The following is a 13,128-nucleotide window of genomic DNA, read 5'->3' as shown; positions in this document are numbered from 1 at the left end:
GTCAGCGCCACAGGGGAGGGGGCTTCTGTGCTGTGGGGACCGGGGGAGGTGCTGGTGGGGCAGAGCACTCAGCCCCAGGAGATGCCCCCGAGGGACAGCCAGCCTGGCCGGCCGTGCTGCTCTGGCACAATGCCGTCGCCTCACCCGGCGGGCTGGTGAGGCAGCAGGGCATACCGATACAGCCGTGGAACCGCGGTATCAATATTTAAAGGCGGCTGGGCAGCTTTGCTTTCAGGAAAACAATCTTTCTGCATTTTTCATAGGGTGAGCCGGGGTCACCTTACCTGCCAGAATATATAATCATCCAAGAGACAATATCAGATAGCGTTACCTACCTAAACGAGACATCATGGGAGCATCCACCCTCACAATAGCCTGCTGTGTGACCGACAGTGCTCCTTTTAGAGAGGAACAAATTGTCGGCATCTGCTTTTAATGTAGTTTACTTTTAAGGTGACTGATACCTTTTAAGGTCTTTGGGAACAACAGGGTGTTTCTGTGGTTAAGGAAATGATAAACACGGAACGCTGAGTGAGCACCATGCACCTTCTATACAACTGTTTGAGGACTTTATTTTGCTTTTGTTAGCTAACTTCCAAGTGAAAGAACTTGAGGAATCTTATGAGGCTTGAACTTAGGTATCTGTAAAATAAGAATGTATTACTTCATCTGCTCTGGGTTGATTTAAAGGCCTCTGGAGTTGCTGGAAACCTTTTCCTTTTTGGGAAGTGTTATAAAGTTTAATGGCAAATGGGAAAAGACGTTAGAACAAGCACAGAACTGTAGTATTTGACAGCTCAAAGTTTGAGTCATTTTTCTAGAGTTTTGCAAAACTTCTGGTGAACATTTTAGTGCCATCTCTGCTAAACAGGCTGGATAACGTCAGTTCCTGTGGAAGGTGAATTTTATAGGACTTCTTCCAAAAGGGAATGGAATTGCTTTCTGAAAAAAAACCTAAAAAGGGATTTTTTTTTTTAAAATTATTATTTTTTTTTTTAACTGTGGCACGTCCTGAGACACAGTGAGCAGGCAGAGCACCGTTGTGGTGAGCAGGACCATCCCCGCGCCGGGCTCCCCGGGGAGCAGGGCCAGCAGAGCTCCCCCAGGAGGTCTCTGGCTCTCAAAGGCTGGGGGGGTCCTGGCGGGGGCTGCCCGGGTGGCCAGAGGCTGGGGGGACGCAGGCCCAGGAGGGGTGGTGAGAGCTGGGCTGGTCCTGGCTGGCCAAGAGGTGACCCAGCAGCAGCCTGGAGGGGAGGGAGGAGGGTGGTGGATGCCACTCACCTGGGAAGGGGTAGGTGGGAACAAGGCAGGTCACAGCCTGGAGCCTGGGGGCTTTGCAGTGGACGTTGGGAAGAGGTTTTTCAGCAGAGGGTTGTGCAGCGTGGGAAGAGGCTGCCCGGGGGACTGGGGGATGCTCTAGCCATAGGGGTCTGCAAGGCTTGGGTGGGAAAACTCATTGAGAGCTGGTGGCAGACCTGCCGCGAGTGGGAGGTTGGGCTGGAGACCTCCAGGGCTCCCCTTTCCTTGATTCCATGAAGCTCTTCCTCCAGCCCCCGGTCCCTCTGCAGATGCCTGCAAGCTGCCGTTCCCTGTGAGACACACGCATCCTCCACGCAGGGACGAGTGGGCAGTTACTCTTCTTTTGAATGCAATGGCTTTAAAATCCTGCTTGTCTTTAGAGGGTTTTTTTTCCTCTTCCATAGAATCATTTTGGTTAGAAGGGATGTTAAGATCTTCAATCCAACTGTATGTCTCTTGTTGAAAATCAGCCAGCAGTCCGTACCTGTAGAGCAACATTACCACCAAGGGACTTCAAACAAACTGAAGTGTCCTGGATTTGGGAGGTTGAAGGGGGGTTTTTAACATGGGAAGGTGGAAGAGGCTGTCCTCGCATGGTAGTTCTAACAAAACATCCCTTTGCCTGCCTCTCTCTCTAAACAAGGATGTGCTTCTGCTGCTAAAGTGGCTGCTGTGATTAGTGCTGTAATCTCCATATCGGCTTTTACATTTCAAACCAGAGAGGGAAATTAATTCAGTTCTAGTATATCCGCTCCTTTCCTACCTTTTCCCAAAACACCATTTGCTCAGCAAACAAATGGATCAGGAAAAGCCATAACTTTGTTCTCATCTCAAGGGTGATTAGATCCCCCAATTTCTACAAATCCCTTGGAGGATAGAAGTTCCCGCCAGACGGGACAACCCGAGGAGCTGGAGCACCACGCATGGGAGGAGGAGGGATGGCACGCCCAGCTCATCTCTTAAAGCAGCTGGTTGGTGAAGACACTGATGCTCCAAGGCCAAATCTGGCAGGCACCGCGCTGCAATTTGCTCGGGTGAGTCCACGTGGCTGCGGGTTTGCCATCCAAGTGACATGCATGATTTCACCTGTGCTGGCCGGAGCCCTCCGATGTTTACAGCTTCAGTGAGTCAGACCTTTTTATCTGCTACCATCCATCTAAACACCCTGTTTTGTATGAGTCCAGTCTAGGTGTGCTGCTTTGCACATGTTTACACGTTGTTTTTAAAGAACTGTCCTCCTTACCCGTTGCAAAGCGGAGCCTGCTGGCAAATGGGAAGCTGCTGCAGATGTTTCCATGAGAAGGTTGCAGCTCTTCTTTCTGGTTAAGCTCCGCAGACACATATCTAATTACAGCTTTGTGGCCGGCATGAGGCTATAGAGGGAGGAAAGCGCGTGCTGAAAATCAGTTTAAATGATTTGAGGGCAGGGACTTAGTGCTGGGGTGTGCTGTCTTCACGCCGAGGCAGAACGCAAAATGCTGGCGGCACGCACAGGGACTGTGGGGGGTAAAAATGCCGAGGAAACCCTGAAGCTGAGGAAGCAGTCGGTGCTTTCCCTGGGGAGCAGGGAGAGAGCCCTGAAGAGCTCCTCGGAAAGCGGGAAGGAGGGCCGAGCCCGGGCTGGCCAGCCGCAGCAGCGTGCCCGGCGTCTGGCTCTGCTGCGGGAGCTGGAGATGAACTGGTACCTGCGGGTCTGCGAGCTGTCCCACGAGTACACCATCGCCTACACCACCGGGATGCCCCACAGGTACGTGCCCCGCTGGCTCTTCAGGCAGCAGCAATTTGCACTCTGGGAAATGGTGGTGATAATCATAATGATAATAACAATAGAAAGATTTTTGCTTTGATGAGTCTGACTTTTCTGATTATTCGGGGTCTTTTTTTCCTGCACCACAGAGATGTGTGTTGCAGAGCTGAATATTCTGCAGACTTGCTCCTTAGTTTCTGTAACTTCTTTGGCACAAGCTACCCGTGGTTATTCAGCCTTATTTCTCACGAGCCGTTTTGTCCAAGTGACTGTGGTTTTGTTTGAGTTTGGTTGAAAAGTTGCTGGTGGTGTGCAGGGACTGTGTGTGTGACGGGGAATGGCAGGACTCTGTGTGTCCTGGCTGGGTGCCGCTGGCCCCGGGTCCCTGTCTTGCCCTTCCCTCCCCGGGCACGGGCCAGCTGGGGGTGAGCGGCTCAGGAGGGGAAACCTGCAGCTGCTGAATGTCTCCTGCCATCGGTCTTAAATGTCACAGCCTCCAGAATCTGAGCTTGCTTCTTTAAAAAAATATAAGGGGATCTTGGTATAAGTGGAAATTAGACGTGCGACGCTCTAATCTCCTGTGCTGAGTAAGACCCTTAATGAAATAGGGACCTAAATTGGAGCTGCCTGGCACTGCTGCCCCCGAGCCACGGGACTGCGGCATCGCGCTGCTCAGGGCAGGTCTGGGGGACATGGGTTTCATTTGCCTCGAGGGCCAGGGCTGCTGCCAAAGGGGGGTTTCAGGGTTTCGCCCAGCCCCACACAAACACATCAGTAGCAGTGGGGATTTCAGCTGAGAAGTCGGCTGAGAGCTTCCCTAATCCTGGACAGAACGGGGCTGCCTGCAGTGCCTGGTACAAACCGAGACCTTGCAGACAGGCTAGGATTAGAAATTAATAAAAAAGCCATTGGAATAAATATTGGGAACAGGATAACTGAAAGGAAAATGAGGTAAAACTGAGAGATGGGGCAAGTGGTTGTTAACCACAGAAATGCCTAACTGGTGCAATGAAGGGAATACAAGTGGGTATGTAGACCAAGACTGAGCAGTTTCTGGGGCACAGTGCTCACCAGCCACCACAGCCCATGGTCAGGACCTGTCGTCTTAAATGGCACTATAAAAGCAAAGTGCTGGGGAGTAACTTTTGGAAGAACTAAGTTTCTAATGATGCTGATCCATACAAGCCCCTAAAACTCCGAACCAGGGAAACTTATGTCTAAAAAATTCAGAAGAAGCTTGTGGAAATATTTCTTTGGCATTGATTCACCTTGCATTATAAATGAGCAGAGAGCTGGATCTGACGGGAGGTAAATCAAAAGGCAGCTGCAGCAGAGATCACAGCTACAGCCTTCCGTGTTACAGTGATGGGAGGAAAAAGTGCAGCTCCTACGAGGCCGGCACGGCCGAGCCACAGGGCACGTTTCCCCACCCGAGCGTACTTGTGCTGTGAAGAGCAGAGCCTGGAAGGACACCTGCACCCCACCACTGGTGGGGCAGCTGGCGCAGCGCCATGAGGACAGGATCCCCCATCTTTGGGCAGCAGCATGTCAGGATACCGTGGGGGACCCTCCACCACCCCAGCCTGGGGCATCAGGGACACTGAGGTCCATTAGTGCCCTCGGGGCCCTGGTACAACAGTTGCAGAGAAAGAATAACCGGGTAGTCCAAATGTCCATGCTGAACTCCTCTCCGTGACATTGAATTATAATCTTTTAAAATACGTTCTGCGTTTGGGATCAGTCTTTATCTGCTTTGAAAGATTTAAAGATTAGCTGAGTTCATGATACATCCATCACTTGATTATTTAACTTATTTTTCCGATGTATTTGGGATTGAAATGACAGTCAGAAAAAGAACTTTTAAAATAGAAGAGCCTCAGAAATCTGCCTCCGTGGTGTGTATTGGACATGGTTGTGAGTTGTTCGCTGTGGGCCAGGAAGGGTTGCTGTGGCCCTCCTGGATGTTGTCTTGACCAGAGGGTGCTGGATGCCCTCATGCACTGGCTTTGGTGAAGCAGTGAAACCTGTGCTGTTTCTCCCATCGCCCCTCAGGGATGAAGACCCTGAGAACTAGAACCTTTTTGTTTGCTGCTTAGCAGTGGTGAAATAACTGTTTGTTGGTTCAGTACATTTATTTTTAGGCATAGTGCTCAGACATGTGCCTCTGTCCTTGCCTGCTGCCCCACGCCGAGGGCCATGCCAGTTCTGTCCAGTGGGAGGTTTTGTCATGGCTGGTGGCATCTCAGGGGCTTTGCCTGCTGTTTGAGTACTGCATGTAGGGCTACAGCTTGATATATTGTCACTAGATACCCTCCTGCAACCTCTCCCCACCCATGCACAGGCTCCTGCGGGAGCGCAGAGTCTCCCGAAAGCTGGTGCTCCTTCCCTGCCCTGGCTCTGATGCCCATACTTCATTCCTTTCTCAAGTATTTCCCTTGTCTGTTAGGGTTTAGGTTATTTTTTTCTTCTTGGTGTTTGATGCTCCTTAACCTTTGTTGTGTTATTAATTGTCAAAGGCCCAGGAGGCTGCAGATACCGAGGAAGTTCACAGACCAGGTAACCTGAGCTGTGAGAGCTCACGGTGAAGTATGAGAGAACAAAACATTTTAATGACTTGCATAAGAGATGTTTGCAGCATTCATCTGTCCGGCCCAGGGCCTGAAATAAACTCTGTGAGAATATTTGGTTTATATCTATTGGTCTTGGATCACATCCCAAACAAATATTTCTTATTATCTAAATATAAGACCTGGGAAAGAGGGTCAGCGCTGTATTCCCACTGGCAGTCCCCATCCCTCGGAGTCCTTGACCATTATAGGTTTCAGCAGATGAACGAGATTGCTGACTTTGGCCAGAATCCATCCCGGGCTTCAATTGAAATGAGCCAGTTGCAATAACATCAGGAATGGCTGGGAGAAAAACGCTGCGCCGTGGTGTCGTGGTCCTCTTGGGCGGCACAGCCCAGCTCAGGCCGTGCCGTGCCGGAGGGGGTGCCGTGGCCCTGGGCTCCCCCCGTGGCACACCGTGGGGGGAAGGTGCCGGGCACCGAGGGTCTCTCTCGGCAGCCCCGCGGGCGGACCATGCATCTGTACAAGCCGGCCTGCGCGGATATCCCGCCCCACAAGCTGAGCCTGCAGAAGCCGAGCGAGGGGCTCCTGAGAGGTAAAAGGCAAAGCGTGGTACCCAGGGCCTGCCCCCCGGCCGCGGGCTGGCCGGCGAAGCCCAGCCGTGGTGCCGAGCTGAAGCAGCTGGAGAAGTTCCTGCACCTGCACGGGCTGTCGCTGCAAGAGACCGTCCGCGCCGAGACGGGAATGAAGTACAGGTACTGCTGCATGCCCCTCGCTGAGCGCTCGGTGGCTGGCTGCTCGGCCACGAACCCCTGAAACCGTGAGCAACTTGACGGAGCAACCCATGGAGCCTTCGGGCAGGCTTGCAAAATCCAAAGACACTGTCTGCTTCTGCACCTTTCCTCCTCAGAGTTTTCGAAGCACCACAAGAATTAGCGTAGCTTTGAGCAAAGCTAAATGCACGTGGCCTATTCTCTTAAAACTTCATTCTTTTTCTTCTAACATTGGTCGTGTCCATCTACTGAACAGCCTCTTTTAAAGTTGGGTAAAAGTATTTACTCTTTCATATGTCTTAATAAAAACCACATTTATTTATGTGCATTAGAGGGGTAACTGCTGAACAGCAAACCAGAAAACACGAAGAACAGATGTTCTGACTGTAGCTGGTGCTTTGATGTAGCGTCTGTCCCCACTCTGCCATAAAACCCGAGCAAACAGACTGAAAGCCTGAGGACTGGGGTCTGGCAGTGAAATTACATGGCTTGTGTGTTAGAGCATGCAAGGGCGGGGGCCTCATCCATGCAGGGAGCTGGGACGGCCTGGCGAAAGAGGGTGCAAGCTGGGGCTGATGGGTGTGGAGGACATTGGTGTGCTTAGTCCATCACTTGTCATTTTGGTTTGTTTCAAAGAGACTCACTGTAAATGGATGACGTCTTATATGGAAACTAGACGTATTCTCTGTGCTTCTAATAAAAGAAAATTTTCTTCTAAATGTTTGCTTTCCTGAGGGAGCAGTGCTTTTGCCGTGGCCAGTCTGAGCTTAAAATTGACATAAAACACGACATTTACTATCCTTATGGAAAGAGCACAGTTGTGTCATAGCTTTAGCTGCTGGCCAGGGAAAATTGTTGTTGTTTGGAGGCTCTGTCCAGGGAGGACCGTGTCCAAGAAGTGCTTTGAAGCCAGCATCAGAAGAAACGGCAAAGGGCTTCGTACCTCTGCTCTGCCGGCACCAGTGGGGAATCCCCAGAGCAAGCTGGGGTTACGCAGCCTTGAAAGCCGATGTAAATAAGAAGAGAGCTGAGCCACAGTGTGTGAGTGATGGAGAGGGAAAATGTCCAAAGGCAATGGAACGGCATCCCAGGGATGCCATGCTCTGAGCGGAGCTATGGTGGAAGTAATCCCTGGCATCACTCCGGGTCAGCAGGAGCGATGCCTTCTCCCAGTGAGATGCTGTGATTAACTGCGGGTTTCAGACCTGCAAGTTGGCCTCCCTTCTAATGAGCAATTACTTTCTCCCCTTCTGATGATCCTAACCCCACGTGTCAGTTGTGTTTGAAATCGTTGGTGTTAGCACATGTGTAAAAATTCCCATTTATTTTATTTCTCTCCTAATTCTGCACTTTCTATGGTGTTGGCTCACTCTGGACGTAGTTTAACGCTTGCTGTGCCCTAGCTGAGAAGCACAAGGCATGTCAGAGTGGCGCAGTGTTCCCGGAGGGCAGTCATGACCCGGTGCCTGAAGTTTCCTCTGCAGGAGCCTGTCCTGCCAGCAACCCTGGTGCACGGACACCCAGCTGCTGCAGAGTCAAACCCACATCAGTCAGAACTTGCAGCCGTGTTCTCCTCTGGAACCATGGAAACATGCCCAGCCTGGAGGGGAAACCCGCAGGGAGGCTGGGGAGAAAACTGCAGGGATGGATACCCCAACCCACTGGAGGCTGAGTTTTAAATCACAGAAAAACATGATTAATGAGAGATTCTGGGACTGTCTTGTCCAGAGTCGCTGGTGCTGGCTCTGAGGCTTTCCCCAGTGGTTGGCCCTCGGCTTGTAAAATGGAGTGTCTTCATTCATCGGAGCCTGCAGCCATGGTGAAATAAAGCATGTGCTTTATGTCTATAGAAGCTGATGGATTTGAGCTTATGCTTAATTTTAAGTACATGCGTTTTTCATAGCTGACAGAAACAGCTATGCAGTTTTGTGTTTCACATGTATTCAGGAGAGAGAAGTTGTCGGCAGGAGAGGGGGCTGTGCAGGGGCTGTGCTGCAGGGCAGGGGCGATGTCCCAGCAGTCATCACTTGCCACTTTCTGTAGGTTTTCTGCCTTTCTAGCTTTAGAGGTGCAGGGGCTTTTCTAGTTTTACTGTGAGCTTGAACATCTTCTTTCCCAGCGTGACTTGTTTTACCTTCCAGACATTCCTTCAGGTATCCATAGGACTAGTCTAAAGACAGCACAATAAACACCCCCACCCACCTCCTTTTTTAAGAGTTATTTAATTATGTGTGGAAAGTAACGAATTGTTAACAGGAAACACTTACTAAATACGCATAAGCTGGTTTATAGGACGATTAGTTCTTTTTCCTTTCATTGCTTTAGCAAATACAGCTTAGTTCAGCCTATCATTGAATAACGGAAGGTGCAGCAGTGCACGAGTTTAGTTTGTTTCTGGCGACGATAGTACTGCTCACAGACAACATGCCATTTGCACAGTCAGTTTGGTGTCGTATTATCCAACGGGGTGTTTGTTGCACGCTTCCTTCCGTACACACTGCTGGGGTCTGGGCTCCTAAAGGCCAGGCTGCGCGGGCTAGGTCTGTCCTCGCCACTGGGAAGCTGTGACTCTGAATCTTCTCGCTATTCTGTGGATGCGTGGTTGAAATAGCATCTCTGCACTTGGGCAGCTGCAGTTTGAGGGCCTGGAGGTGAAATGTTATATGTATATGTCTGCAAAAGCACCTAGGCAACTTCTGCAAAACATGCTGCTGGCCACTGTTATAGGTGGAAAGTATTTACGGAGGTCATGGACTCCCAAGGCGCTGCTGGATTAACCCACGCAGCAGCCTTCGGAGCTGGGGGTACAGTTTTCTATTTGTATTTTATATTCGGTTGAGGTTTTGTTCAGGGAAGGCGAATTCTTCCTGCAGCACACAAGCCCCTGGCAAACTCGCTTGGTTTGCAGCGAGCCCCCTGGCTGTCCTGCAGCAGCTCCTGCACCCTGAGAAAGTGCTGGGCTGCTCTGCCCGGTTTATGTTGCTTTTGCTGGTTAAACTAATTAAAACATTGACATTTAGGACTGTCATGCTGAAGACCTTGTATGAAGACTGGGCAGCAGGTAGCCCTTTGCAGGACATTTCCTTTCTCTTTTCCGTTTGCGATGGGACCGTCGCAGAGCTAGCGCTCGGCTGGCGCCGTGAGTTGGGCATGGTGACTGCAGGGAGGAGAGGGCACCTGTGAATCGTCAGAGGAAAACGGGTGGTAAAACTCACCCTCACTCGATTTTATTTTTTTTCCTTTACCCTGAATCACTTGCAGTCTCATTTGATGCATGAGGAGGAGGAAGAGGAGGCAGCTCATGCTGGTGCACAGCAGGAGGAGGCACTGGTGATAAAAATACTACCACGACCAGATAGCCGATCTCTTTTTAATTCTGAAAAATGAAAACACTTACTGTAGCTAAATACAGCAAGAGGAAATAGCAGAGAGCTCTAGGGAGAAACTGGTGGCAGAAGGGCTGTGATTTGTGTGTCTAATTTGGTGTGTGTCTAATTTGGTGTGTGTCTTGCTTTGGTACAAGTCTGTGTCAGGAAAAGCAATAAGGGAGTGAAATATGTCGCCTGCAGCGCCAGAATGGACGTAGTTTTTCAGCCGCATCGTTACTTTCTAAGTATTACTAGAGATCAAACATGCTGAATTTACTAGAAAGGCTCTCCAGTTTGGTAACCTTGCCAAGACATTTAAGACACTTGCGTAAGAGGATCAAACCCTGAGATAGCAAAAGGCTTTTGGTGAGTACCAGGGTTTTGTGGTGATGGCTGATGGCACTGACCAGCACGGGCAAAAGGAGAAAATACTTCTGCAGAAGAACTATTACTGAAATGTGCCGCCATCCCTGAGTTACCTAGATGAAAAGGCAAATGCTGTTTTAGAAAACATAACATGCATAACAGTGAAATACTGGTGGTTTTATAGATTTCTGGGAGCTGACGTTTCAAATCCTGCACTCGGTGCTGGCCACCCCATTTTGAATGGGCACGGTAAGCCGGGCTATGGAAAGCAGAGGGCTCTGAGTGGTGGGGTTGTCCTTGCACCAGGTGATTAAACAGGCTTTTTAGCTTAGGAAATAGATGACTGACAGCGATTACAGCAGATGTGTTTAAAATCAGGAACAGCCTGTAGCAAGTAACTCGCTGTCTCCTGTAACACAGGAACCAGGGGGAATGCAAATGAAATTTCTGGACAACAGGTCTGAACCACAGGAAATGCTTTTCCTGTGTCTTGTAATGAAATTGGGGAACTCACTGGCATGGGATTTTTTTGATGCTGGAAGCATGAGCATGTTTGAAATGTTATTAGGTATCAGGCAAGGCTATCAAAGGCTATTAGATACAAAGGGGGGATTTAACCTCTAGAACAGCAAATTTTTAAATGGTGGAGAGCCAAGATGATATACTGGGGAAGGCATTTACTGCATTTTTTTTCAATTCCTTTATAATCTTTCCTCAGTACCCGCTCCTGAGAGTTCTACGGGCTGTGTGGCTGGGCCATGGGGAAGCTTTGCTCTGTGTCAGTACGTCTGTGCTGAACTGTGCAACAGGAGAGGAGTCAGCGTGCAGCGGGTGAGCAGGCAGATCTTCAGCCCTTACCCCTTCTTCTGGGGTCGTGGTTACACCCCGCCAGGGCTGCCCCAGAAGAGGGGAATTTGGGAACGATCACTTTGCCATAGTTGCTTTTCCAGGCTCCCTTGGTCAGTCTTGTTTCATGCATCAAAGCTTTAAAATACCTAATCTTTAGATGGCAGAATATATGAGAGCACTTGATGTGGTTCTATAATCCTGTAATCCTGCCCTAATCCTCTCGGTTCAGAGCAAAGTTGCATTATATTTATTGGGATATAGCTTACAGCATTAATGTTTTCCCTATTTCCTGGGCAGATTGATCTATCAAGCTGCATCCAGCTGTGCCCTTCTTTTAATAGCCAGCATAACTTTTCATAAGTGGGGGTGTTTTTTAGTCTGTTCAAACTATACAGCCTGCTATTTAGTGCAGTGGTGATGAAGGATATTCCTGTGTCTATCCTTTTTCCAAACGACTTCCATTTCCACTTGCTTCTTGCTTTTTGTGTTATTTTTGTAGGATTCTTGCCCATGCTGTGCATTGCTGGGGGCGGATGGGATGGAAACAGGGGATGTGTGTGGGTTGGGGTGTGAACAGAGTGCCCGCATGTGTGTACAGCATTTGTGGCATGGTGTTTCCTCCCTGATGTAAAATAATCCCATTCTCCTCCTCCAGCAGAGCGGTACCTGCCGCCTGTGCACAGCACAAGCCCCATCTCCCTGGCCGGGTTTCAGCAGGAGCCCTTCAGCCGCGGGCGGTGCTGGCTCCGGGTCCTGCTGCTTGCTGCCCCGCTGCCATCGCCAGCCACACGTGTGTGCGTGCCTGCCCGCACATGTACGCACACGCATGCGCACACACATGCACACACGCTCCCTTTGGCAGAGTAAAGTCCTCCACAGAGCTCAGGCTGAGCCTGCTGGTACTCCCAGGATTACTCACGCCTTTCTGTAGGAAGCTCCCCATTGCGCAGGCGCTTGGCGCAAAGTTTGTCCTCACAGTTCCCCAGCGCAGCAGCAAGTCCCAGCTAACCCTTAGCTGTGTGCAGAGCAGCAGCTCCGGACGGTGCAGAGCAGGAATTTGCACCCTTGCTACTGCTTCTCACACACCTTCTGCTCCTGTCAAAGTCCAGCCTGGAAGCCTGCACTGCCAGATGCTGAATACATCACCAGCGCCATGGGCAGGTGCTGCCTGCTGAGCCTGCTCTCGGCTCCCCGCAGCGGCACCAGTGGTGCTGAGCATATGCAGCATCTCTCCCGGGGGCTGACTTGAAAGTTCAGGATATTTATGGGTATATTTATATGCAGGTTTGAAGTCTGCAGTATGTGTGCGTGGCCTGGGATGAAACTCAGTCCATGCAGTCTTGGTTAAAGCAGGTTTTATCTGGGTGTCTTTGGGCTGACTTTGGGATCTGCTGAGGCTGGGACGTCACCGTGCGTTGCGTTGGCACAAACTGCTGAACGGTGGCTCGAGGCAGGGTTGAGTTCAGGAAAATGCCAGCTAAACCTCCTCTAGCAGCTGCCAGGTTGCTAGTTTGTTTCAAAGCTCCATCCTTTAGGAAGCAATCATAAAAGCAGGCTCTGGGGCAGGCTGTGAGGAGGTTAGCTTGGGTCCGGGCTGACGGCAGGTCTGTGTTGCCAGCCACGGTGGGTGCTCCGGCAACCCTGGCTTTGCTTTGGCTGTGGTTCAGGTGGACTGAAAATGGGCTTCAATCTTCAACACAAATCCGATATTGATGCAATAGCAATGTTTTGCTTAATTGAAGTAAATAACTAAGCCTGATGGCAGCTGCTCTTCCAGCATCTTTCTTCTTCCCTGCAGCTACCCCTGCTGCCCCACACCCGCCCCTCCCGCTGCAGATCTCCCGGTGCAGACAGAAAATGCCCCTTTTCAGCCCCAGCAGAGCAGGTCTGTGGCCCAGCCTGTGCTTAGAGAATTCCCTTGATTTTCTCTCTTGGTTATTAATCCTAGTTTGTACACTAATGATTATTAATAGTGAGTTTTTGTTGCGTCCAGCATTTGCAGGGCTTGCAAGCGTGGGGTAATGTAAAGAGGAAACTTTCCTGGATGTGATGCTTTGTTCAGTCCAGTAGATTCCAAAGGCAAAACATTTAGGATAAAAAGTGCCCTTCTAAGACCTGGGGATATTAGGAAGAACTTGGCAGAATCCAAGGGGAGGTAT

At 50.3% G+C, this 13,128-nt stretch overlaps 1 protein-coding gene across 5 annotated transcripts in view; it reads left to right on the top strand.

Moving 5' to 3' along the window:
- Window positions 1-2,011: 2,011 nt before the first annotated feature.
- Window positions 2,012-13,128, top strand: part of KCNAB1 (potassium voltage-gated channel subfamily A regulatory beta subunit 1) — a 72,527-nt gene continuing 61,410 nt past the window's right edge. Inside the window, exon 1 of one of the 5 annotated variants that reach the window (XM_027777848.2) lies at window positions 2,012-2,333. In XM_027777848.2, coding sequence (XP_027633649.2) covers window positions 2,287-2,333 — 47 coding nt within the window. In that variant the 5' untranslated portion in view covers window positions 2,012-2,286. Of the gene's footprint in view, window positions 3,047-5,935; window positions 6,369-13,128 lie in introns of those variants that run through there. The other 4 variants (XM_055816798.1, XM_005228887.4, XM_055816799.1 and 1 more) reach the window with 4 other exon arrangements.

Source organism: Falco peregrinus, chromosome 12 (assembly GCF_023634155.1).
Source record: "Falco peregrinus isolate bFalPer1 chromosome 12, bFalPer1.pri, whole genome shotgun sequence".
Lineage (NCBI taxonomy): Eukaryota > Metazoa > Chordata > Aves > Falconiformes > Falconidae > Falco > Falco peregrinus.
The sequence above is the reverse complement of the archived record's forward strand: the minus strand, read 5'-3'. Positions and strand labels throughout refer to the sequence as shown.